Below are 27703 nucleotides of genomic sequence, written 5' to 3'. Positions count from 1 at the left end.
AAGATTAGTTTGTAAACCAAAATTTCAAAACACTGGAAGAGATATACTAAGACAACATACAAACCTAATAATGGAAGTTTAATTCACTCTAGAAGCAATAAAAATAATATGAAAAATTTTAATGAGAATTTGAAAGCAAAAGCATGCAAAAATGAAACAAACGTCAATGTTTGGAATCAAGCAGAAATCATTTTTTGGCTTTTTGAGACAGGGACTTGCTATGCAGCTCAGGCTGGCCTTGAGCTCATTTTGATGTCCAGGCTGGCCTCAAACTCATAACAATACTCCTGCCTCAGCCTCCCACATGCTAGGATTACAGGTGTATACCACCATACCTGGCTTTCAATTAGAAATCCTGAATGTGAAGTTAGTAATATTTTCTAAACTCATTAAAGTGATAAGAAGTTTAAGTCAAACAGTTAAAATAAATATTAGTGTGATGGAAAATAATACTGAGGAAGTCACTTTTCTTCAGTGCAGGACATAATGATGAAATGTCAAGCCACAATCAAAGCCTTTTCTATGGGACATTATTCTGATTGCTGGAGGAAAGGAGCATGAAAGAGTACCACAGCTGGAGAAGAGACCCACTGGGCTGTGTCAGTAGTTCTGAGACCCCTTGCAATTCAAAGCAAAGTCTGCAGATCAGCAGTAGCAGCAGCAACATGTGCTGCATGTTCTTAGGCCCTTAAACGTGCGCATTCTTAGGCCCTACTCCAGATCTACTGAAAAGGAATCTACATTTTGACAAGATACTGAGTGGTTAAAATGCATATTAATGCTTTAGAAGTATAGTTCTATTTTAGTGATGTTCCTCAAAGACCTTAAAGGATATTGTCTGTGTCACCTCTTTTGTGAAGTGTCTCAGCCAGTATTTTAATCTTCATACAACTCTGATCATTATGATGCCTCATCTGTTTCCATCTCCAAAGGGCTTCCCCTCACACTATCCTGGTTCCAGATTTATCATCCATGCTATCATATTAATATATTCTCTAACCTGTGGCTTAGACAATCACAGACATCAGACATCTCTGGCATTTACAGCTTGCTTTAAGTTCTTGGGGCATCGCACATGTTTTTATTTTTCAATAAATTGAGAATTTCCAGTTTACTTTCCAGGGATGAGTATGACTTCCAGGGATGAGTATGACAAATATTCCTGTGAAAGAGTAGTGGGCTCTAGTAAAGCAATGGCCAGTTACCCTACCTCTACATTCAAGGACAAGTCCCATTTGGACCCAGCCCTTGGTGATTATTGGTAATTGAGGAAGAAGTAAGGGGAGGGGTTTAGAAGCGCAGCTCCAGGTGGTGAACAGTTTGGTCTCAGCCCAGGGCTTCCCGTGATATCTCCATCTAAATGACATTTGGGAAGCCAGAGCCACTTCAAGTCGAAACATGGTTTTAGTTGGTTTTAGGAATGATACAAGGATTCAGTATAAGCCAAGAACTTGCCAGAGGTTCCAAACTCCTAGGGTTTGCTCACCATTCTGCTTCTTTTATTTGAAATAATCCCTGTGACTTATAGAGTATACTATATTGCTCAAATTTTGTTTTCACTACTAGTAACTCAAGTGAAATGGTCAACTCTGAGATGTAAGGGGATGGTATTAACATCTATATTTGACAAGTGAGGAAACAAGCCTCAGTGAGGTTGATCACAATGGGATTAGGTTACAGAGCCTATCCTTACAGTCAAATTTCTTCCCCTTGTTAGTGATTTGGCCTCAGTCAAGGACTATTGTGTGGTGTTTGTTGCAATGTCTTTTGCCCAAGCTCTCAGAGAACTTAACCAAATATCATGCGGGGAGAGGTGGTAGAAACTGATTGAAATGGCAGAGCAAGGAATCGAATGCTAAGTATCTTGTATAACCTCAACTAAGAGATAGGTTGGGAGCACTTTCAGAAACCTGATTAAAAATAATAAAACTAGGAAACAGAAGCCACTGACATCAACGCAATAAAGTGCAGGGGGAGAACAGTGCAGGACAGGAGTGACTGGGTCAGCATCAGCAGATGACAGAAGTAACAATAATGGCAGCAGAGTGGAAACTGGTCCTGAAATTGAGGGGAGACCTAAATAAACCCTCTGGCATCCTTTTCTCTTAGTTACTTTCTTTTAGTTGACTATAACAATCACTAACTTTAGGGGTCATGCATCTGAGTAATATATTAATCTCCCACTGACCTGTGTGGATCATAGTAATAGCACTTGCCCAGATTACTTTTCAGAGATTTGAGAGCTGCGTTTGTGGAAACCACCACCTCTTCACTTGGGCTTGAATGGGGGGTGGCGCCGGGATGTGTGACTTTACGAGCTGAAAACTCCTTGCTCAGATTATGCTAACACCATTTTCTGGACATGCGTCCTATGAAGACCATGAAGATTCATTCCACATGTGAAGACCACTAACTATATCACTAGGAATCACCTTTCACCCTGCTTCTTTATCTCATAAATATGCCTAAACCCTACCCCCAGGGAGGTGAATTGGAGACTTGGGCCTCCCATTTCCACACTTGGCCACCTTTTGAACAAACTTCCTCTTTTGTAAAATTCATTGTTTCAATGATTGGCATGTTTTGTGGCAGGCAAAACAAGCCTGGTTCAGTAAGAGTCCCATGGTTAGGTTCAAGCAGTTCATGCCACTAAGGTAGAGACTAAGAATTAAAGCCAGGAAGGATCAGAGAGGCTGAAGGTACACCCCTCAGAGAATTTCAATAAACAAAGGGGAAACCTAGGAACTAGGAGACTTGACCAAGGGAGGGCAAAAATTTCGGTAAACATTCAACAGCGTTGCTGTTGTTTATCATTGTTTTTTTCCTTGTGATTGTCTTGCTCCAAGGGGGGGGTGTCTGTTCTGAGTAATTTGGGTTATAAAAACTTGATAAGCACAGTTTCTAATCATGAAAGAGTTGTGGTGTAGGGAGGAGACAGACATAAACACTACTATTTGCACAACTGTGTACTAAGCACTGTAATAGTGTGTATGGCCATATATCTGTGCAAGATACTCAGAGAGATTGGTCTTTAAGTTATTTGATAACTAATGCTCTTAATGCCACTAAATCCAACATATCAAAATTTCAGCAAACACCATGCTACCAACAAATCATATGTGGGGGTTCTTCAGGAGAGGGCAACGAAGAAAAGACGTGTTTCCCTCCTGGGCAGCTGTGAAACGCAGAAGAATCATCTTGCCACAAGAGTTGAGATGTAAATGAGATTGAGAATTGAGCAAGTGTAGAAACTTGGAGCCAGAGGCACCCGAAGAAATGTAAACCCTTAATGATGTCAAGGGTGCTGGTCTGTTCCCTTTGTCCTGGGATGGGGGTCAAGTCAAATTCAGTTTAATGTTAAAGCACAGTGTAATTCCCGCTGCTCTTTGGGTCACATTCACTTAACTTTGTTTAGAATCATAAACTTTCTAAGAACTATTATCTTGGTTTCCCAGACCTGAGGCCCAGTTCTGCTTGGCTCATGTCTCTCCCTGCACCTCCCACTTCTAAATGCTTTTTCCTATTTCAAACATGTTTTCCTTTAATATAAAATGTAGAGTAGAAGCATACTAAATAACACAAAATTATATGGCTTGCATAATGATGTTTATTTCCTTTAAATACACTTAAATATGAAACATCAGACAGTAGTTCACTAAATTTGAACACTACAAGCTGGACAGGAATTAGAAAGTCAGTGCTGATCATACAAATGAAAGTCTGCATAAGAAAGAATCAGAATAATTCTTGAGAGTCCCTCTTAGCAAAGGATTCTGGGACTGCAGTTTTCTTCTTCCACTCCGAGGAATCAATCACATGGCCCCTGTCATTCTAGACAAGCAAATCTTTCTCATTCACCAAACTATGGGTTCCACAGATTCCTTCCTCTCCATTTTTTGGTGTACACAGAGGCATCTGTAGCTAGAAGTGATCTGTCAATGAATCAGAAAATATCGGCTGGTGTTGGATGGAAGGTTGGCCTGGATTCACTGTGGCACTATGGAAAATGGATTTTTTTCTGTTACCTAAAGGGAAAAAAACAATGACAGCAGCCTGGAAAAGCAACAAGCTGTTTAAAATGATAGGAATGGAGAGCTTGGAAGAAAGTCGAATCAAGGATTCTCTTGGCTGTGGAGCCCCTGGGGGGCCTTTTTCTCCTTTGGAAAGCGGCAATGCTTTGCACATGGCGGTTTTCCACTTGCACATGTTCTGGTATGAAAAGGGCATCTGTCCTCACAGCTGTCACAAAACAAAATGAAATTGAGACTTTAGAATTCAAAGGAGTAGCTGTTTTGGCTTAAGTTTTTAGAGGAAATTTTCAAGATGTGTATTGAAAATGTCAATATAAAACCCTGAATAGAGATTCAAAATCTATTAAAGCTTGATCAATAATCTCTAAGTGTTCTTGCTTATATTAATTCAGTGACATCTTCATCAAACAAAAAGCAAACACATATGGACATTTACAGTGAGAGAGAGACTGAATCAGAATTTGCTGATCTGAGCCTCCACCCCCAAAAAATGGTTTAAATCTCATCAATTTAGTTTTTGCTTAAGAACGATAAATTCGTAATAGCAGACTGGATTTTCTTAATGTCATGACTCATTTTCCCTCTATATACTTTCACTTATTCCTCAGTCACCAAACTTCTGTTTGTTGTTAATAAAGGACTTGGGCACTGAGAAAAAAGTTAGCTTAATAAGGAATCCCACCCAATTAAAATGGCATTTCCATTAAATATCAATAAGCAAAGTTAAGGTGAAAGTGGAAAAGCCTTGACCTGCAGGTTTCTCGGTGAAATATCTTGTGCTTCTGGCAACAACTCTCCAGACTTTCTTTGCATTCGAAGCAAGTGCAGTTGTCTGGGTGCTGGATTAGATCTCTGGGACATGGCGTTTTACAGACACACTCACAACGATCTTCATCGAACTTCATGTGTGGCCCGCAGAGAGCCGGCTCCTGGAGATGAGAAAGGTCTAAACAGAAACACAACAGTGTCGGCCGAGTAGCGCATCCTGGATAATCCACCAATGTTGACTGCAGATTACACACCATCCTAACATAACCTGAACTCACCTGATCTCCTTTCCTACACATTTTCACTCCGAATGTTTTCACAGGGATGAAGGAGATTCACCTCTGATTTTGCAGGACAAACACAGAATTCCTGTTTTCTTAGGTTTGTGATTACCAAAATATCATCAGGTGAATATTTCTGAGATATTTTTATAGTTTTTTAGACTGACAGTTGCTGAAAATGCACTTTCACTACCAGCATTAATACTAAATATGGGATGTCTTAGCATTGTGAGCTTAGTTATCCTGAGGGTTTTTTTGAAGATTAAAAGCAGAGAGGAACAGAAGTGTTGTTATTGCAGGAATATACCTCAACCTCCAGGAGGGTGGCAACAGTGATATAGTTCCTCGATGTAGATCATTACACTGGTATAAGAGATACAACAGTGCTGATGAACTTGGATTCCACAGACATTAGCTGAAGATACATTCAACCAAAGAGGGCTCTAAGAAGACGTTGACACTCTTAGCTGGCAGATACTTCTAGAAGGTGAACAAAACAATTGGATAGCTCCTACTTCATATCCAATCCTAACAAGTAAATTGGAATTCATTGCAAAAAATGGGACAGAAACTTTGGGAAAACTTGACCTTGTCATTTTGGCATTCTCAAAGCCTTTGGAGGAAAATGCACGCTTCCTCTACAAATCTGCTTCTTTCCAAGTTCACCTCCTTTAGGAAACGGCACCATCATTCTTTGCTCTGCCAGTCATCTTTTCCCTCTGGTAGCTTTCCCAGTGTCTTCAAGTTTAGCTAAGTAGCTCTTCTTTGTACGTATTTCCATTTTGTCTCATGTTGTTTCTTGAACTGATTACATTAGTCTGTTCACTCCTGTTTCTCCTCTTAAGTAAAATATCCTGAAGGCTAGGACCATGTCTTATTGTTCTGGCATAAAATAGTCACTCACTAAACATCTGTTGGATTTATTTGGTGCAATAAGAAGGGTCCTGAAGGTTACTGTGTGGAGACTCTGAAGAATCCTAGTCAGTATTTTAAGCCATTAGGTTAAACCACACCATGTTCTTGCCAGTATTTAATCATTAACAGCATATCAAAATAGCAATCTCATTGTCATTCAGTCTCGTGATTTTGACTGCTGTCTAATTGATAATGTTTTAGAAATTATGTGGAATAACTATCTGAGAAGACTTCATTCTGAATTTTGTGAAATGGAAAAGATGAACTTTGTAAGATAAATTGTTAGTTTACAACAAAAAGTCTTAACAGATTTGCATTGATCACTAGGTGGCAGCAGAAATCCACCCAGAACACTTCATGTGGGAACAACTTCATTCTGGGACAGCGTGGCTTAGCAGTGGTAGCAAACCTATGGCATGCACACTGCAGGCGAGTGTTAGTTACCACTGAAAGCTCCAAAAGGTTCGCCATCACTGGCTTAGAGAAACAGTCATCAAAGTATCTGTTGAACTTCAGCAAACTCTTGACAGAGGCAGTCCTTACACCCTTATGGGCAAGTTAAAAGGAATAGAGACCAGAGGCAGGCAAACTGGGCAGAACAGCAACTCGCTGACAGTAATTCACTGAATATCATACATTGATTTCCATCCATACAGAGGTTGATGGTGGGTTACCAGTGTGTTCTACCCTTGTTCCAGGTATCAATCTTAACAATAAACTGATGGAATTTTACAAAAATAAATTGTTGAAATATGGGTCTCTTGAGAAAGGAAGAGACATATCAAATACTTTACAGAATTGAGACCTTCCCCTTATTTTTTCTTCTGCCTTTTGTTTGTTTCAACAATTTAGAACAAGGACTTGAATCTGATAACATGTAATTTAATTGAACTTGGATTCATTAACCCAAAATGCACTCATTTGGTGAAGAGAAGCCACTGTAGAAAAGGCAATTGGCTTAACAGCTGCATAGATGTACAGTGAACAGTAAGATCGGTGTGTGTCATTATCAGTTTGGTGAGACCACTGGAGAAATGAGTGTGAACTTGGCCACATCAGGGAGTTGCAAGAGATGAAAATCACAAGTGATTGCGATCCAGCCTGCCCGTGCCTCCCACTCCCATCATTACTACAAATGAACAAATACGCTGATGCTCTGGAGCTGGGCTGTCCAATGAGGTAGCTCTGGGCCACAGGCAGCTACAGAACGGGAATGGAGAGTCAGAGTTGAGATGTGCTGGAAGGATAAGGGCACATTCAGTGCAAATGCTGAGCACAAGAAAGGTAGGCTATCTTTTTAATATGTTTTGCATCGATTGCATGTTTAAATGATACTATTTCAGACCTACTAGAGTAAATAAAAATCTGTTAAAATTAATTTCACCTATTTCTAACTTTTAAATGTGAGCAATATAAAATATAAGTTACACACGTGACTCTCAATGTATCCCACTGGACAGTCGGCTCTGGAGCAAGGAAGATTTAAGATCAATATAGCAACAAGAGCAGGTGCACTGAAGAATGGTGCTACCCTGGTGGGTGAAGAATTTCCCCATAACCGATGTATATTCTGGAAGAGGGTGGCTGAACACTTGATGGGGAAGGGTATAAAGGACATTCCATATCTGTACAGGCAGTTAAAGTACATGAACTTTATAGTTTACCTCCCACTCTGTGTTGAAATTTCTTGAAAATATTTAAAAGGAAGCTGAGAGACAGAACAACAGGAAGTAGGTTTCCATTTACAACTGCTAAGATAGATTTCTTAGTGTCTTATTCTTACTATTCTTGCTTGAAGATCACAGAATATAAACAAGATTCAAATAATATTGTTCCTTATCATGTTTTTCCCCCAGGGGACCATGTCAAATTCCCCAGGAAGTACATTTTAAAAGCATTCATTTTCAGCACCAAACACTGCAGCGTTATGGATGATGAAGTAGCCAGGGCGATAGCCGATCTCATTGTCTTCCCAACTCTTCATTGCACAGTACCCATGTTTTGCTTTTATTTTACTCTAGTTCTGGAAAATTCTCCTGTGTTCACCATTTCTTTTTTCAAATTATTGGCATATTTTCACATGATGCAGTTGAAAGAAACCAATTCCAAAATTATTGTATATGCCTGTGAGACTTTTATATGAATGAATTAGTAAACTGTAATTGACTAGTGTTTGGTTCTGAAGTGGTTTTCTTTAATGTTTAGTATCTTGTTTTGAAGTCAATGCTTGGGGTATGCTCTAATCACAATAAGCTTTTCTTTGAGATTAAAAAGGACAGTGATGCATTGGTGGACTGACTGTATGCTCACAGTGCAGACAGCTCTAGAATCTGACTGCTTCTATCACTCTTAGCCATGTGACCTTGAGGAAATTTTTAGCATCTTGGAGTGTCAATTTTGTGACTGTAAAATTGACATAACAATAGGGTTGTTGCGAAGATAAATAAGTTAATACATATAAAAGATTATATATTCCTTGATCAGAGTAAGTACTCAATAATTTCATTGCTATTTTGTTATTTTTATAATTGCTATTATTATTTCACTACTACTATCATTACCTTCCGTTCCAGCCAGTGGATTTTCTTCCTGCAAAACACATTTACATTTGTTGTTATCCCATAGCATGTCAATAGGACAAAGTTTCTTGGAATGGGGACAGCTAGGAAAAGAAAACAATGAACCAAATTTAAAAGTTTTAAAGAGTAACCATAATTTTGGAACATTAAATATCTCAGAGAATAGTTAAGATTTTAAAAATTCTATTGCTTTTAAAGTTGCAGTTATATAGGGAGAATAAGTGAGATCTTCTGTACTATATGGCATAGTGGCTATAGTTAATAAAAGTGGACTATAGATTTCAAAATTGCTAACAGTACATTTCAAATGTTCTCATGACAAAAATATAATTATGCATAAATAGTTAAGATTTTAAGGAGCTTAATTATACATATAAACTGCAACTTATTAGATAACAATTCTGTAGTTATAAGTATTTCATTGGGAAATGTTCAGAAACCAAATTGTAATTTAGGAAATTTATTAATCTCTTTAAATGATGGGTGATAAAGTTTAGCAAATTACTGCTGTCAACAGTTTATTTACCAAAATCAAATATTGTTCTAAGAGAGCTTTTAAGATTCCTTTCTTTAAAATAGACATAAGAACATTGGCCTGGGCATCAAGGACACCTTAAAAACAAATGCTCCTCTCTATTTTTGTTTGTTTGTTTTTTCTCCGGGACCAGGAATCGAAGTCACCACCTTGCGCTTGCCAGGCGAGTGCTGTGCCCACTGAGCTAAATCGCCAGCCCCTGATGCTCCACTCTATAAGCTTGCTTTTCTGTTGGAGAGATGTCTGTCTCCTGGGTTTAATGTTACTAACGTATAATCACAAGTTGGCTCTTCCACTTGACACTCACATGATACCTTTATTGCATTATTCAACGTTTGTAATTTGCCCTTTCTTTCTCTATATTCAATTCTTTCTGTGTACATTCCTTTCTTTCTTCCTTTCCATGATCTTTAGCTTTGGTTTCAGAACACATCATGTCATAATCTGTCTTATAAAGAATCACAAAATTAATCTCACTAGAATTTTAAAGTCAAGCTAATTTTAATTCAATTTGATTTAAAATAAGAATTTTCTATTTAGTAATCTTCAGAGAGAAAGGTTAGAAAGTCGCAAAATGCATATACTGATAGTTCTGTCACTTCTCAGTGATTCTAAAAATCAGTTTAAAAAAATCTTTCTTCCAATTTCAGGACGCAAATATAAAAATGGCCTGAAATGAGCCTTATTTAATGCTTGCTCTGGAATGAAGGGACATATGTCAATTTGGAGGCTGAAGCAGTTGGACTACATGTATTTAGAAAAATCTTCAAAGAACAAAGGTGTCTTACAAGTAGACATAGCGAGTTCATTGTCGCTGAGCTGTTTTAGTGCTTTCACAATATATATCTAACACCTAATAAAAATATGTTTGTTAAATAGTTACTATCAGTAGATCTGGGTTTGAAACTTAAAGATAAAAAACTTAAAGACAAAATGGTGACTATAATTAACAAAGTATTCTCCACACACAACTTTGGCAAAGGCAAGAACAAGCATAATGGGGTACAAGAAATGCTTACGGATCTTCCTCAGGGATCTGGATGGATCTTCTAATGATCGAGTATGAATGGCGGGGGGCTGTGGGCAAGCACTTACAGCCTGTGTGGTTGGCAACCTTAACAGGAACTAATTCAGGTACTGATGTCAAAGGAACTGATATTTCAAAGAGCTATAGGAGAGAAAAAGAAATCATAGTGAATGCACAGGTTATTTTATATTATATATAACATATAATTATCTATTATATATTAAAACTTCCACAGTCTGAGTGTCTGCCCTTGTCATTTATGGCAGTGACATCAGAAAAATTGTTCATTAAGAGTAATACTGCTCATGATAAGGGCCAGTAGAATGCAAGGCTGGCACTCAAGAGACCGGGTGTATGTGCAGCTTTATGAAAGGTCTACTTTTTTTTTCCAAACTCCTTAACTTTGTGTCATTGGTACCTCTGTAAAATGGTAATGTTGATCCTTGCCAAAATATAAAGTGTAATGATTAAATGCAATTAAAACTATGAAAACTTTTTGGAATCTTTGTGTATTGAATTATTATTCAAACTATTTACCAGCTCCTTCTCACAGCAGCTCTATTGAATAAATACATTTTCCTGCCTGTTGACTTTGAACTTGGTCGTCTCACTTGCTTTGGACAGTGGGATGTTAGCAGACATGACCCAAGTACAAACTGGAATTAAGCATGCTTTGTGGGATTTGTTTTCTCATGTCTGTGCTGTGGCCATGGGAAGAAAATGATCTGGAAGTCTTGCTGGTCCAAAGGATGAAAAACACAGGAAGCAGACCTGGACTTACAAGGCAGCTCCAAGTCGGTCCTACCTAAACTATATAGATACAAGAGTAGAATAACTCATTGCTTGAAGTCACTGAGTTTCAGTGTGTTTGTTACATGACACTGAGTATTAATAGTTGTGATAAGATCATCATGCCTCCAAAAGTATAGCTAACATGTACATCATTTTGGCTATGTTTCGATATGCCAGGCCCTATTGTATGCACTTGTGTGAGTATACTATTTACCTCTTAGAAAAACACTATGGAGTTGGTTTCTTATTATCCTCATTCACATGAAAAGACAGACGCACAGAGATTATGTAACTAGAGTGGTTTGATAATATGTGGATGAACTTGATTGTAATGCACTGTCCCATCATCATTCCACGTGGTCCTTACTAGAATATTCGTTTATCACATTGCTTCTAAGAGATAGTTCACCACACAGCTCACTTTGGAGTGACAGGTTGATTTTTAAAAGCATGCTTAAAATGTTCACATATGCATGTTTAGAAAGAAAAACTGCTGTACACTTACACTTAAGTACATTCTTTAAAATGAATCATTTGTTGAGTACAGCAGTCAAAGAAAGTTCTCAACTATCTACTAAGTGGAAACAATCCATTAACACTGTGTTTATTCTGACCTCTTAACATGTAATGGAACTTCCATGAGACTAAGTAAGAATGTTTTTAGAGTGTTTGCTTTGCATAAACTTCATCTTCTTGCACAACTCTTCAGCTATGCTCTAGGGAATCACATGATCATGAACTAAACCTTCTTTCATTATGCAAGTTTTGTTTTACTAACACTTGTTGCTTAGCCATACTTATGTCATTTTTTCTAATTGTCAAGGAAGAGAGGTCAGATTTTTCGCAAGTTTAAATTTTTCTAAAAGGATTTAGAAAAGAAATTGCAGCTTAAAGGATATTTTAGATGGTAGGGGGAACAAAATTAAAGTTGATCTATTAACAAAACATATCACTATTAAGAAAATTACTTAACATGGATATATTTGGCACATATGCAATTTTATTGAACTACTTCATAGCATGAGAAGACTAGATTATCTAGGTAAATATGACAAATCAAATGAATATATCAATATGTGGGGGATTTGCAACATAAGACCAAAAGGAATGCAGTTTGACTTACAGCTGTTTTTTATTTTTTTGGGGGGGGGGCAATGCTGGGGATTCAACCCAGAGCCTTCATGCTGAGCTACAACTCCTATGTTTTGTTTTTGTTTTTGTGTTTGTGTTTGTGTTTGTTTTGAGAAGGGATCCACTAAGTTGTTGAGTTGGTCGGGCTCAAACTTGAGAGCTTATGATCTGGCTGCCTTAGCCTCCTACATTGCCCAGTGATTTGCAGCTTTTTAGAATGTTTTCCTAAGTTTGTTATTACAGCTTCCATATGCAATATTTACTATATGTTACAACAATATGGTAGCCATAGAAAGGAAAACTTACCCACTGGGTGAGGGAGACTTGCTCCTTTGCTCCTCCAGAGTTGCCATTTTCCCTCCCAGGCTCTGTGTCCAGGTCACAAGCCTCCATGGACTGCTTTTCCAGGCCTCTTGCCTCTCCCAGCACCCGCCCCACCGCCTGCAGGCTAAGGGCCGGTCGCGGCCAGCCAAGCAGCCCCCTGTTCCCCTTTCCCTCTGCGCTCCCGTAGCCGCACCCTCGTCAGGCCTTATCAGTTTAAGGGTGAGAACAGCTCCCCCATTTTTGCTAGTTGCAGGGGCTTCATCAGTCCTTTCTTCTCTCCCCAGCAATTTCCATACTCTTCATTAAACTCTTCTCAGCCACTCCCTTTCAACAACACGGAACCTATCAGTTACACAAGCCCTTCATTCCTTTCAGCGTCCTGTTCCAGTAACTTCCACGTGTCTTTCTGAGTCTTGACATTCTATAATCAGAGAGACTAATTAATGAGTTCAGGCTCTGCAGGCCCGCAGGTTTGGCTTTTGGTCTAACCTCTGCCATTTACCAGCTGTGTCACTTGGGATAAATAAGTTACCTCTGTGAGCCTGTTTCCTCCCCTACAAAGGAGGATAAGATGCCTTGTGAGTTTGGGATTGAGATGGCGCACATAAAGCATTAGGCACAGTGCTTGGCAATAAGGCCGTGGTATCTGCCAGTGCCACCATCACCAGGGCACTGGAGAAGGCGCACTTGTTGGTATCCTCATACCTGTTTGGAAACATATGAGGTGCTCGTGTTCACACAGATGAGGCCCTCTTCATTGCAGCAGCCACCGCAACGAAACACAGTCACACAAGGGGGCTTGAAGAACGTGTTGGTAGTCCTCCCCACCTCGCTGGCCACTTCCACGCATGTCTCTCTGGGGATGCACTGGGTTCTTTGCCACTCCTCATCTATAACTACAGAAAGGAAGTCCATGACGGCCAGTAGATGGAATAGCCCTGACATGCTGGCATGCTGCAGGGTGCAGGATGTAGACATTTTTATGTTTTTATTGCAATTATTTTGGGAAGCTTTTTTTCCCCAGGTGCTGGGCCCGATCCCAAGATCTGACACATGCTAGGCAAGCACTCTACCACTGAGCTACACCTCAAGACCTGTTGGTTAGCTCTTTAACCGGAGATTGTTTATGAGAAATTAAAACAAAAGCTTGTGTTCTTCCCTCACTTATACCGTACTTTCATAGAGTATTCTATTTCCCTTTGGGAAAGAACATCATGTCCTGTACATAATCACATTACATCCATCTGGAGAAGCTGACTAATAAGGAGCTGAGTGGAAGGATGTAAAGAAATACCATGTAAATATTATTTAGCAAGTGATTCACAGGATACAGCTGGATAGTGTTTTGCCTACTTGAAGCCAGGTGTGGCTAAGTTTTAGCACCCTCAAGAAATATGTTTCTGTTTAAGTAACTATAGTGGGACTTAAACCTGGCAAGCACATGAGTGGCCATTTAAGTGGAAGCAATCTTTCTTCAAATCAGTTTTCTCATTTGCAAGTACCCGATACTGATGTTTATACAAAATGATGAAACAAGCCCATTCATTTTAATGTTAAGGAGCAATCTTCTGGGCATAGCTAATTTGAAAGAAACAAGAGAAAGAAAAACAAGCCTCTGGGAGGAAAAAGAAATTCCGTAGTTTTTTGTAAAGCAGTACTTGATTTTCTCTCCAAGTTTATTTTTACAGTTAGATTTTGACACTGATATTCAACGCCATGTAGCCTTTCTGTAGCTGTTTTGTTTGTTTTGGGGGAAGATTCAATTTTATTATAAAGAGAACACTTAAATTTTCAGCTTTCCATGAATGCAACTTTAGACTTTGTAGTATGCTAGGGGATTGGTGAAAACCTCTTGTGGTGGGTAGCTTCAAAACTGACCTCCCCGTGATTCCCCGCTTTCTTGGTGGTCATACCCTGCATGATCTCCTCTCTGTCTGTGTAGACAGAATCTAGTACCTCGCTCTCTATGAAGAGAATACACCAGAACTGACAGGATGCCACATCCATGATTAGGTTAAAAATGGCTGCAGCCCTCTCCCCCATCCCTGCTTGCAGGCTTTCCTGAAGCAAGCTGCCATGTTGGAAAGGTCCACCTGGCAAGAAACGAAGGGAGGCCTCTGCTCACAACAGCCAGTGAAGAGCTGGGACCTCGGCCCAAGGGCTTGTGAGGAAGTGAGTCCAACAAGCAAATGCTGAATGAACTAGGAAGCACACGGCTCCAGTTGAGCCTTGAGATGCCTGTTGCCCAAGCTAATGTCTTGAATGGAGTTTCCAGGAAAAACCCATCTAAGAATAGTTTGGGGCCACAGAAACTGTGCATGTGAAAAAGGGTTGGTGCTAAACAGTTAAATTTGGGGTAATACTATACAGTAATAAACAAACACTTCTTCCTTTTTACCCTATCCTGAAAATTCTGAAGTGATCCTTCTGCAGATTATTCTGAGTTTTCATGTATGTAAACCTATTTCCACTAGAAAGGGAAGTGGGACCTCTGCTTGAAGTATACACATGTATTACTGCTAGAGTTCTGACTCTAGTCTCTGTTCCCGTAAAATATTTTTTACATGTCCTTTTGCCTTTAAGACTTTTAACCCCGATTTTCCCCATGTGTTCCTTCTCCAATTACTGAAAATACAAAATACAGTTTGCCTGAGGAGCACTGCATATACTACATAATTTACCAACTTTTCAAAAATATTAGAAATCTTCTATGCTAATACATCTTTTTAAAGTTCTTGATAATGAATATTTATATAAAGAATCTGAAGTCTGTAAACATGAGAGATAAATTACTCAATTAAGTATTAATAAGAGCACTATTTAACTCACTACTACTCATGACATTTTGAAAAGTAATGAGCTTATAAAAATATTCTTTATTTAAAATTTTACTTAAATGTTGCTTTCCATCTGCTTGTTCTCTATTAAAAACTAAGTTTTGAAAGTCAGAGAGGTAAGCTTTTAAATCAAAGTTGCATGCAATTATGAGCAATGCCTCTGACTAAAGGCTTCGTAATTTTGCTGTTCTCTGCTATGCCCAGGGAATGACTCTGACATCCATGAGGGTGAGCTGGTAACATATTGCAATTAGGGTAACACGCTTGTTTGATTATTTACTGCTTCTCACTTAGTAAATCACTTCAGCTAATCCTTCGTGTAATTAGAAGAGAAATTTTGGAGTCTGAAAAATCCCCTAATTTTTTATAGTTTCCTCCTTAGAAAACATCAACATCACTGACTTGTAAAAATCATTCAGGCTTGGTTTCATGGTAATACTTGTGTTACCAAAGCACACCCAGGCTCACCCAGGCCTTTAGGTAAGTAACCTGGTTAAGGCTCTTTATCTCCAGAAGAGGTATTTGGCATCTTTATTTTTATGAAGTTCATGTTATGTCACCATGAAGACACAACTAGAGCCTCAGACCCTTCCCATGGTTCCCATCATGTCCACTCACTTAGACACACAGTCCTGCACATGGACACAAATAATCTTCCTCATGCTTCTGCTCACCATCCTGCTGAAGGGTTATCCGCCCCCAAATCTAAGCACGGATCTCCCCACAGCCAACAGAGGCCTGTGCAATGTCATCGTTTTTTTTTTCCACGTGGGAAAAATACAATACTGGATAGGAAAAAAAGGATATTTCTGATTTAGTGGTTGGTTTAAATTATGCAATAAGTATGTAATCCTTTGCTAGATGATTGTGTTACTCAAATCTACGATGTGAGACCAACCAAGTCACAGTAGCTTCTTCTGTTGTTCTGACGTGTCATCAAAAAGTTATAATGCCTAATCAGAGGCCACACAACTTTCTTTGGCAGACATTTCACTCTTCGTGGCTCAGTACATCCATAAAATGTTGTACATATGCAGAAACTCCATACCATACTCGGAAACAATCACTCCCTCTATTTCAAATTTCAGTCATCCTCTAGTATCCCCAGGGGACTGGTTTCAAGATTCTCCATAGATACCAAAGTAGCCAGATGCCCAAGTACCTTATTTAAAATGGGGTGGTATTTGCACATAACTAATGCACATCTGTAGATTTATACTACCTAATACAATGTCAGTGCTGCACCAATAACTGTTACACTGTATTGTTTAGGGAGTAATGAAAAGGAAAGAAATCTATGTATGTTCGATACAGATTCAATTCTTGCTTTCAAATATTTTCCACCTTGCAGTTGGTTGAATCCACAGGTACAGGACCTGCAGATATGGAGGCTCAGCTACATGTTATTTCCTACTCGAGTTTTTATGACTTTGTTTTGAGTATTTTTCCCTTTAATATTAATTTATTAAAGCCAGTACAAAACTGTCAATGAGTCTTTGGTTGACCAGTATTGCATGTTTATATCTGTTTTCATGAGAAGCCACTTTGAAGATATCAATATGTAATACAACCACCATTGTTAATTCCCTACCACTTTGTTTGGAACTCTGTATTGTCTGTATTGTGCTTGTGATATGTTGTAAAATGTTGTATGTCTGTTAATGTTTCCCTCCTTTTATCTTTAAAATAAAAAAAAATAAAGCCAGTACCTATTATTATGATCCAGCTTCCAATTCATACTTTTCATTTTTACTAGAAATCACAGAATTCTGCAGAAATAAAGAAAGCTATACCAATTCTATTGGTTTTTTATTGATTTATATGTGGCAGCAGAATGCTTCTTGTAAATGAATTCCCAGGGTGTTTCATTTTTTAAGTAAACACAATGACTTTTTTTTCTATTAAGTATAATCTTTCTGGGGTTTTTTTGCCCTTACATCCCTGAGTTAAATTTATTCTTATATTTTGAAATGTCCTTTTGTGTTGCTTTTAGATCTTAAAATCATATTGAATATATTCTCTGTGGAGCAAAAAATTCTTTTAAAAATCAGGAGTCTTTATTAAATCAAAGCTATAAAATCAAGACCCTCTCACCTTCTTCCTCTGACATATATCTGCTTTACTCAGTTTTTTGGAAGCAATTGGTACATTTGTCATGATATGATAAAGAGCAAGAATTTGCATCTAGCCCCCCACACCTACCTTTTAGCGTTTCAATGTCATAGTAAGTTGCGGCAAATCTGGTGGAGCGATGGGATGCTGAGCGAGAGTCCATACTGGCGAAACTTTTCAGCTTCAGCCTGCATCTCCACAGCTTCCAGTCCTCAGAGTGTGTGATTCGCAGTAGTTCCTCCAAACTCGAAGCAGCCCTAATCTGCTGTTCAGACCATTCTATCATGGACCGAGATAATTGCTTAAAAGAAAACCCATTGAAAAGCAAGTTACTAAATTTGACTTGATAGCTTTCATTTCTAACATTGAAAAATGTAAATAGATCTGCACAGAAATTAGAAAGATTACACAAATGTACACCAATCCTTAGGGAAAATGACAAGTAGTATATTTGATCCACATTCTGCTTAATTTATGATTGAATCAGAGGATGTACTTTTTCTCTGGCTTCTCAGAACACTTACAAAGACTGTTGCAGTGGACTGAATGCTGGGCTTCAAAATGCTAGGTCCATACGCTAACCTCCAGAGCCTGTGAACATTACCTTATTTGGGAAAAGGATCTGTGCAGATATAATGGAGTTGGACCTTGAGATGAGATTATCCACTAAATCTAATGACCCTAAGTCCAATGACCAGGGTCTTTGTAACAGACAGAAGAGGGGACATCAACAAAGAAGAGAAAACTGCAAGACGGTAAATGCAGAAGTTGGAGTGATACAGCCAGAAGCCAGCGATTGCCTGGAGCCCCAGGGGCTGGAAGAAGCAAGGAAAGATTCTCTCTGAGTCTCATACCTTAACTGTCGATTTTTTTCGTGTTATTTTCAATTGCGAAGTTTGATGTAATTTGTTACACTGGCCACAAAAAGTCATACAAATTTTATATTCTACTTTTGTGACAATGATCAGTGATAATTGTCTCCATCTCTATTATTTGCTTGAGAAACTGATCCACAAAGTCCTGGGGACTCTACCCATAATCATGCAAGAAAGAAAACCTCAGAGACCCTGGTGGCCAGAATCTTCTGCATCTTTTCTTTTTCTTTTAAAACCTGTTCTGTATGTCAAAAACATGAAGTTTTTCTAGAGTTTATATTGAAAATTTGCTTCCTCAGTTTCATGGACTATGTTGGCTGCTACATGCAACTGCACTGGATGGGTTTGGATGAGAAGAATTGACAGAAGGTTTTCAGTATATAACTTCTTTTTCAAAATTGAGGTCTTGATTATATAAAATGATGTCTACACACAATGAAATAGTACATGATCAGGGGCTGGGGATTTAGCTCAGCGGCAAAAAGCGCCTGCCTGGCAAGCGCAAGGTCATGAGTTCGGTTCCTGGTACCGGAGAAAAACCAAAAAAAAAAAAAAAAAAAAAATAGTACATGATCACCCAAACTAATGATATAGGGATATTGGAACAGAATGAGTTATGATCCTCCCTGCAATGTGCTGGAGAAACAATGAAGTAGCTAGGGTGAGGGATTTTCTCCTGCTGAGCCTAGAGTTATTGGGGTTTCATTTTGGTGGGTGGTCAGGATATGCAAGCTGAAGGCCTTTTTAGAGTTGAGCTGAGGCAAGAGCTGAAGGACTATAAAAATATGCAGAGGGAAGAAAGTGCAAAGGAGAAGTCAGTGTCCACTGCCTGCTATATGGAAAGGAACAGGAAGGAATCCAGAGATGAGCAAATAGGACTTTGAAGGGGTTTTACATTGAGTAATGTGATGTACACACTCGTCCATTGCCCCCTTGAAAGTAATAGGTAAAATCTGCATCCTACATCAGTTATTTTGGGAGCAGGATTTTTTTTTTTTTTTAGATGTGATAATGGATACTCAAAGTTGTCCATAGGCGGGTGCTCAGAAAGGTAAGTGTGGTCCAAGTCATGTGTGTGAGAGAGATGCAGGTCTCCAATCTACATAAATATCTTCATATGCATGTATATGGTACGTATACATGAAGACCTAGAGGCATACACATGAACATGTGAAAATGGTTATTCTTTAGATCAAGGGTCAATTGATGACCTGCTGTAAGTCAGACTGCAGTTTGCTGTTTTGTAAGGAAAGTTTATCAGGACACAGTCGTGTCCATTTATTTGCATATTGACTATGGCTGCTTTCATGCTGCAGTGGGAGAGCGAAGAAGTTGCAACAGGCACCTTCATGGCTCTTTAAATCTGAAACCACTTAGCATTTTTTCTCAGTTCTTTAATATCTTCAGCCATTACCTTTTACATTATTCCATCTATAATACTGTCTCTTTCCTCTTTTTAAAAACAATTTACCAGACATATGTTGAAGTGTTTCGATCATCCTGTGTCTCTTAAATGTACTTTCATGTTTATCTATTTTCTCCCTCTATACTTAATATCTTATGATAAACTCGTTGGTCCATCTTCCCAATCACTAATTCTCCAGTTGTGTAGTCTAGAGTTCATTTTGAATTTCAATAAGCATATTTATGATTCCAAGTATTTCTACTTCATTTTCTTCCAATTTACTTTTTCTTCTGAATGCTCTTAACTTGTTATTTTTATTTTTCAAAATATTATTCCTTTTTTGCCCCTTTGAGGCTTCTAAATATACTTATTTTAAGTATTTCCTCAAATTATTTTATATTTTGACCTCACAGGTATGATTTAAGATCTATATCTCAATTAGTAATTTTATTGCTGTCTTTCTCAGTAGTAATTATCTCTACATGCTTTGGAATTTAGTAGTTTCATCTTCACTGGGAGATTCTTTTTTCTTTCTTTCTTTTTTCTTTCTTTCTCATTATTTTCTCATATTTAGAAATTTTCTGGTAGCACCCTCCTGACTACATGGGCTCTGAATTCATAATTTTGTTAAGTATTTAAGACGATCAACTCAGTTCAAATGCAGACTGCAAGGAAGCATGTATCTCTTTCCTCCTCTGCCTCCTAGCTAGGCAGTATCACAGGAGACACACCTCCAATCCACAATGAACAGTAACCCTTCCTCTTTCATGGGTCTGACACACTGCACCCATGGAGCCCACTGCCTACTTCAGCTGAATTTTTGATGTCCTCTGCTCCTAGACTCAGATCCGGCAGTTCTGCAGCTTCCCCTCTGTGGTGTGAGGACCATTCCCACAAATGTTTGTCATCCACAGAAGTTTACTATCATTTAGTCCATTTTATTTTCTATGGACTAAAAAAAAAAAAACTCTCAAAACACAAGTCTACAAGATCATCTTGCTTGGAGACCAAGGTTGCATGTGCACGTGCACGTGTGTGTGTGTCTGTGTGCGCACATTATAAATCAAGGTGGGAGAACTTTGAGCCTGTTTATAACCTGAGGGAAAGAGCCAACAGAAGCTCTGAAGAAACTGAAAATATGCAGGCGAGATAAAGCAGGAATCAAGAGGGTTGAGTGTGACGAATTCCAGAGTTCAGTGGACATGGTTGAATAAACAAGAGATGCCCTGTGAAGCAGGTGAGCCGTAGGGAAGTGGATAGATAGCAGGGCTGCCTCGGTAGTAGCTCAAAGAGCTCAGAACTGTGGGCTCTATGTCTCTGTCAAGTCTGAATCAAAGCAATTTTCTGGGAGTGAGGGGAGAGGGAAGCTTCAGAAGCATGAGCGAATTCTGAGGAATTAGCACTGAATTTATGTGGCTTGCCGATAGCTTCTTCACCTAAGAACTTGAGGGGTGAAACTGAATAATTGCTAGTGGCCCTAGCAACTCTGAAATGCAGTAATTCTCCATTAAAGCTCACTTGTCAAATTTCATTTTTCCCAGTTATTCATTTCCTCTTCTATTTGGATGGTATAGCTACTTCATATCCAGTTTAATCTTCAAAATAAAATTGTGTGACAATACCACTTCCACATGAAAATGATGAAACCAACCAAATAACTTTTGAAAGGTAATTAAATTGTACTATATGGAAATAATTTTTATTTATTGAGGTAAAATTTCATCCAATACCATCCATATAAACAGAGTAATGAGGATAAGAGCTCTTCAAATTTCAATTCAGTCTCAGAAATATTGTGAAACTCTCCAACAATGAGAACTCAGGAGAAAACATTATTTTTCTGGATTGAATTAAAATCACTGAATGCCTCATATCACGTGCCTCATCATAAAAATGCAGTGTTTACTCAAATAAACAAATTTATTTAAGCATTCTTTGTCTCATAACTTAAAACCTACTTTGAAATAACTAGGAAGTTGCATCCACTTCACTGGAAGTGCTAGTAATTCAACCTAAGTAGAAACCTGATAACTATCTCATTAGAAGCATACATTTACAAGGCTCAGAATGGCTGCCTCTGAGTTCCGATAGGCTTTCTGCACTAATTGATTCTTGTATGATCCATTTTATGTTATCTGCTTGGACAAGTGAAAAATAAAATTAAAAAGCATGCATGTACTCCCAAATACATACTTAAACCATTGATTTCAATGGTTTTACTTGGTAACGTTTTGCCCAATAAGTTGCTCTTCTTTCTATTTTCTGATGGTGGCCTTAACCCAAACTAAAATGACTATAAAAGTCAGCAAGAGGAAGGACGTGAAACAGAGCTACCAGATCTGTTTTTTTATTACAGTATCAACCTTTTTTATTGATCATTAATGCAAGACTGTTAGCAATTTCACTCCTAAATGACAAATTATTACTGATTTCTTGGCTACCACAAACCACTTCTTTTAAGTTAATTTTTTTTTTGTCTTTTTGAGACAGGGTCTCACTGTGCAGTTCAGCTTGGCCTTGAACTCACTTATGTAGCTCAGGCGGGCCTCAAACTCGCAATGATCCTCCTGCCTCAGCCTCTCAAGTGCTGGGATTACAGGCGTGCACTGCCACGCCGGGCACACAAGCCACTTTTTAAATTGTGATGTTTAAAGTCTTTGTAAAAATACTTTGTCAGCATGTAAATGTACACTACCCATAGATCTGGCAATAGCAATATTGTTGGTTGGCTGGCTATATTTTCAAAAGGGTTTGGGGCAGAGTTTCTCAATCTTGTCTTTATCTGGAATCTACCTGGGAAGAAACACTGATGGTTGGACCTGATTCTGAGAGATTCTCACTTTATGAGTTTGAGCTGAAGCTTTGCCATCAGGATTTTTAGAACTTCCTGTGTTAGTGCTAATGGAAGCTAAGTGCAAGATATACAGGAACAATCTACACTATCTTTGCAAGTTTTCTCTAAGTCTAAAATTACTTCAAAATCCAAAGTTTATTTTTAAAAGTCTTCTCAAGCAATTTTGATAACCACCACTAATTTGGAGGATGGTCCATGCTGATTTTAAGTTCACAGCCCTGGGTTTAGTGCCTGACCTCTGTACAAGTCCACTAATGTTCAGTAGGGAGTAAATGGCTGACACATGCTAAGAAATGCTCTTGTCTTTTCACATTCCTTTGAGTATACCGTGCTTTCAAAATCTGTGTATGAGTATCTTGCTGTACTGGATTTTTTTCACCTTTTTCCTTATCCAAGTCACCGGGTGGTTTTTGGGTAAAATCCCAACCTGCAGGACTTTAAAAAGGTTTTATTTTTTAGTACATGTTTGTAGTATATAATGATCACATTCATCATGAGAGATTTGTACATGTGCATAGCCCATCTTAATTGTTTAATTTTCTCCTCCCATCCCTGCAATCTTTCTTCCCTTCCCCATTCACAAAAGCTCTATTTCCATTTTTCCTTCAATACTTTTTTCCTTTAAATCCATTTTCATTTCTTTCCCACCTCACCCTCCATCTGTTTTTTAAAATTGACGATCAGTGACATTGTCTATCTAGCTAAACAGCATGATGGGTTGTGGAACTACCCAAAATGACAGATTAAAGCACCCCTCAATTACTCCCAGTCCCAAACAGCCCATTTTTCAAAATAAAATTAAAAACACTGAGTACTACTGTAACCTACTAGAGTTCAACAGAAAGTATAAACTATAATTCTCTTGAAAGGTAGATCTATGACATATTTGGAAGAAAATAAAAATCAGAATATACACAGGCTGGATGCAGTGGCGCATGCCTGTAATCTCAGCCCTCAGGAGGCTAAGAAAGGAGAATCGCAGTGAATTTGAGGGCAGCCTGGGCTACATAGTAAGTTCAAGGACAGCCTGAACTGCCTAGTGAAACTCAGTCTCAAAAAACCAAAAAGAAAAAATCAGAATATTCACAAAGATGCCAAGTGGTAAGAGCTTCGCTTAAGAGTATATACAGTTGAGTTCCCATTATGCCTCTGAGCTATCAGACCATCGGCAAAAACCTGGTAAGTGGGGACCCTGGTTACTTCCCTCAGACAACTATGATCTTTTTTCTTGGGTTATTCTAGACGCATGCAATTTAAGACCTTCCTATTCCAAGTATAGAAAAGGAGACCAGCTTTGCTAAATTCCTCTTGAGAGCAATGGGTATTAGACTTGGTATCCAGGGCTTTAAAAATCCGTGGATACTATTTTCTTTGTGAAAGTGTGTTGGCAATATGTCTTCAGGAAGTTTAGTAATGCAAAGATGTGGTGTTGAATAGAATTTGTATATTTAGAATATTCAGAAGTTTTAGAGTGAATTAGAGAGGAAACACATTTTGCCCAAATTTCCCTAGATTTGCTTAGCGATTTAGAAGTGTTACCTGGGAGCATGGTTGGTTCTCTTATTACTCCCTCCTAGAGCTCTGGAAAACTGTACTCAACGATTTTCAGTGGATTATACTGCAGTACAATAGCTCCATGTTCCCTCCACCTCTGAGCAGTTCCTTCTGTTTCACTGGAAGAGCGCTATGCATTTCATCTCTACCTTGATGATTAAAGCTTAGCGAAAACCATCGCATTTTTCCTGGCTTCATATCCAAGTTTCACTGTCATGCTTTTCTCCCAGGTGTCCTCCACAGATGTTCTCCCTCTTCCACCTGTCAAGAAACCTGCGCAGCTCACGTTAGACTTGAGAGTGTAAGCTGGTGTTTTATGAGTCTGCCACATGACATAGCTCTCAAGTGGAAATATCTGTCCAAAGGAAGCTTGTAGATGACTCTTTCATCTGGACAAACAGCTTGAGAGGTGCACGTATAAATTCAAATTGTTCAAAACTAGCTTTGAATGGTACAACACTCTGGTAAATGTGTTGGCAATTTCTTATAAAAATAAACATATACTCACCATATGACCCAGAAGTCCTGCTCCTAGGAATTTTACCCTACTAAATGAAGCCTATGTTCACACAAAAATACATACACACATGTTTATAGTAACTTTTTGGTAATGGCCAAAAACTTGAAGCAATGTATGTGTTACTCAATGGGTGACTAGTTAAGCAATCCATGGAATACTACTCAGTAATTAAAAGGAATGAATACCTGATAAACACAGCAACTTGGATGAATCCCAAAGGCATTAAAAGTCAAGAAAATCAATCTCCACATGTTGCAGACTGTATTATCCCACTTATGTGACATTCTTAAAATACGAAAGCATTAGTGACAAAGAAAAGATTAGTGATCCCAAAAGACTGAGAGGAGACTCTGACCATAAAAGGATAACATACATGAATTTGAAGGAACAGTTCTGTATTCTGATTATGGCTGTGGTTATGCAACTCTACACATGCGTTAAGATTCAAAGAACTGCACATCAAAAAAGAAAAGATCGATTTTAGAATATAATAATTTTTAAAATGAGCTAAACTTTAAATCAAGGCACTGCTCCCTTTTAGCTTTTGAATGCAGATGAATTGTTTAACTTCCTTTGAAATTGGTTTCCTCATGTATAAAATGGCAATGTTCATGTGGTGATTCTATGAGGCCATATGTATGAAAGGGTAAGGTGTAGAATACGCACACAACAAATGTTGGTTTCCTTTTTTCTTTCCCTGGGATGGAGCATCTTGTCCTATGTGTTGAGGTTTGAAAATTGGTGTTTTATGGTCCTGATATCCCTTAGTAACCAGAGAGATGAACTTCAAAAGAGCAAGATATGGCAGGGCCAATCAGTAAATAAAACTTTAAAATAAAAAAATCAAATCAACTTTTCCAGGACAAATGGGGAAAAATAAATCCTTTTTGTGAACCAAGCAAACAAACAAAAAACCTTTCTAGGATGTATTTTCAAATGAAAGGCTAAGTTTCAAGTATCTACTTAGGCTTTGTGCATGTCTTTATAGATGCATGAAGTGAAAAAACAACCTACTTAAACGTTTTTTGCTTTTTTAAATTAGGGTCTGTCTTTACCCAGAATAGATGATGCCTTTTGGTGTAGGGCAAACCAACGAGGGGTAAGCAGAGCGTCAATAACTACAGCTATGCTTGCTATGGCTGCTCAGATGAAACTTCCCAAGAGCCTAGTCCTGCATCTCTGAAATCCAGAAACCTGACCATAGGGAGTGGAGTGGGATTGTCCATTACTTCAGGGGCTTCATGTGACTGGTCACTCTGGTGGTCCCTTTATTTATGCAGTTCTATATTTAAATGCGTAAATGAGAATCCAGGGTTGTTAAGCTCAGACTGAGGAAAGGAACGATAAATGCAGGAAGTGTGTGTGTGTGTGTGTGTGTGTGTGTGTGTGTGTGTGAGTGCATACATGCACATGCACCTGTTCGCATATTTTCAAGAGGTACTAGGGGCATCCTCCAGTTTGGTGAATTTGTTGGTAGTTTTCCCTTCAGTCATATCATCTAGTACTTAAGAAGTCTATGACCCCTTTTACAGTTTTTAAATCTGTGCTCTACTCCAATGCTTTTGTTCCACTGGACACCACTCTGCTTATGAAATGAGGACACGAATGGATATAGGGTGGGCTGGAATGGCAAAATAGCCCCAGATATTCTTCAAGTATGCTCTGAACCACGCCAGTAGTACAGATTCCTGAGATCTGTTATAGTCTATTACTGCAAACTAAGGAAACCACTCAAAAACCTTATGGTAATTAGGTTACTACTAGAAATAGTTTCACTCCTCTCTACTCTCCAGGGAAGGTGTATATTTCCTCTCTCATTGATGCTGGGTCATGTGACCTCATTTGACCAATAGGACATCACAAGACATGATGCAGCAGAGGTGTGAAACTTACTTACGATTGCATGGTTCCTCTATATTTTTGCCATCACCACAAGCACGTGTTCCTGCTGGCCCACTGACTGACAGAAGTTAAAAGAAACCCATACTCAACCAGTGGCTTGAGCCTTAATCTTCTGACTCCCAGCTCACCCACTGAGATACAAATGAGAATCAATTAGTGATGTTGTATGCTACTGAAATTTGGACTATTTTATTGTACAGCATGATTGTGGCAGTAGTTAACTGCTATAGCTCTATTCTATTAAAGTGCAACATAATCCATTAGATGAGAAGAGAATCTTTGTACAAAACTTCATTGTCCTTTCTGACATATCCATGCTTGCCACTGGCAGTCATCCCAGCACGCCTCTTTTCACCTTTCTTCCTAAATACCTTGCAGTTCTACATCAACACTCACTGGTCACCTTCCCCAATTCCTTTCCAGCATGCTCTACTGGGTCTATGATGCCCAGCGATCCCCAGTCTTGCTGTGACAATATATGGTGAACCAAGAACAACATTGTGAAGGGTGACTTTTCTGTAAAGTCCCACTCCATTCTCTTGGTAGAATCTCTTCAATTCAAGGTACTCATTCAATCAAAATTACGCTCTTTCTAACTCTGTCCATAATGGAACAATAAGCAACTGCACAATATTTAGCCATAGGGATACTTGATGACATTTTCTTTCTCCAGAAACAATTTTAGCCAAACGTGGACTTTGGGAAAGCAACACTTATCTCCAACATGGGAGTGCTATAGTCATTTACTAATGCTCATTAAATGACAAGAAACTATAAAATTTATGGTTACTTAGAGTTTCAGGCACTCAAATTATCCTCTCCACAGGCTAGAGTGAACTTGCTGACTGTTGGTAAGTCATGCAAATAACTAAGACATCTTTATTTTATAAAAATATCATTTCCAACCATGCGCCTGGCACATAGTAGACATTCCACAAATGTTTACTGAACTGAATGTACAGCTTCCTTTTTTCTGGGAAGAAGGAGCCTCCTGAACATTAGAAATGAACACGTCTTCTTTCACCCTACTTTACCCCATGACCAATCATAGTCATTTCCCATTTCTAATAAGTTGTTCTGGTGTGAAAACCTGAGTTTCTAAGCAAAATATGGGTTCTGCCATGCATTAAAGGAGGCATGATGAAGATCAGTGAATTTTGTCTTTCTGCTGTGCCTCGTCCTGCCCCTTTAAGGCTGCCTTAATACAATCATTTTCCATCATTGCTATAACATTGAGAATGCTTTCAGCATTTTAGACACA

The 27703-nt window shown here is 38.6% G+C and overlaps 1 protein-coding gene across 1 annotated transcript in view; it reads right to left on the bottom strand.

Annotated features, from left to right (window-relative positions):
• Positions 1–3584: 3584 nt before the first annotated feature.
• The window catches only part of Figf (c-fos induced growth factor (vascular endothelial growth factor D)), a 32382-nt gene continuing 8263 nt past the window's right edge, over positions 3585–27703 (bottom strand). The window contains exons 2-7 of the mRNA XM_005409169.2: positions 17423–17633; positions 13089–13279; positions 10129–10277; positions 8557–8657; positions 4782–4977; positions 3585–4239 (exon numbers count right to left, since the gene is read on the bottom strand). Of these exons, the coding sequence (XP_005409226.1) occupies positions 4113–4239; positions 4782–4977; positions 8557–8657; positions 10129–10277; positions 13089–13279; positions 17423–17633 (975 nt within the window). The 3' untranslated portion in view covers positions 3585–4112. The remainder of the gene's footprint in view (positions 4240–4781; positions 4978–8556; positions 8658–10128; positions 10278–13088; positions 13280–17422; positions 17634–27703) is intronic.

This window comes from Chinchilla lanigera, unplaced genomic scaffold (genome assembly GCF_000276665.1).
Source record: "Chinchilla lanigera isolate Chin_1 unplaced genomic scaffold, ChiLan1.0 scaffold00118, whole genome shotgun sequence".
Taxonomy (NCBI): Eukaryota; Metazoa; Chordata; class Mammalia; order Rodentia; family Chinchillidae; genus Chinchilla; species Chinchilla lanigera.
The sequence above is the reverse complement of the archived record's forward strand: the minus strand, read 5'-3'. Positions and strand labels throughout refer to the sequence as shown.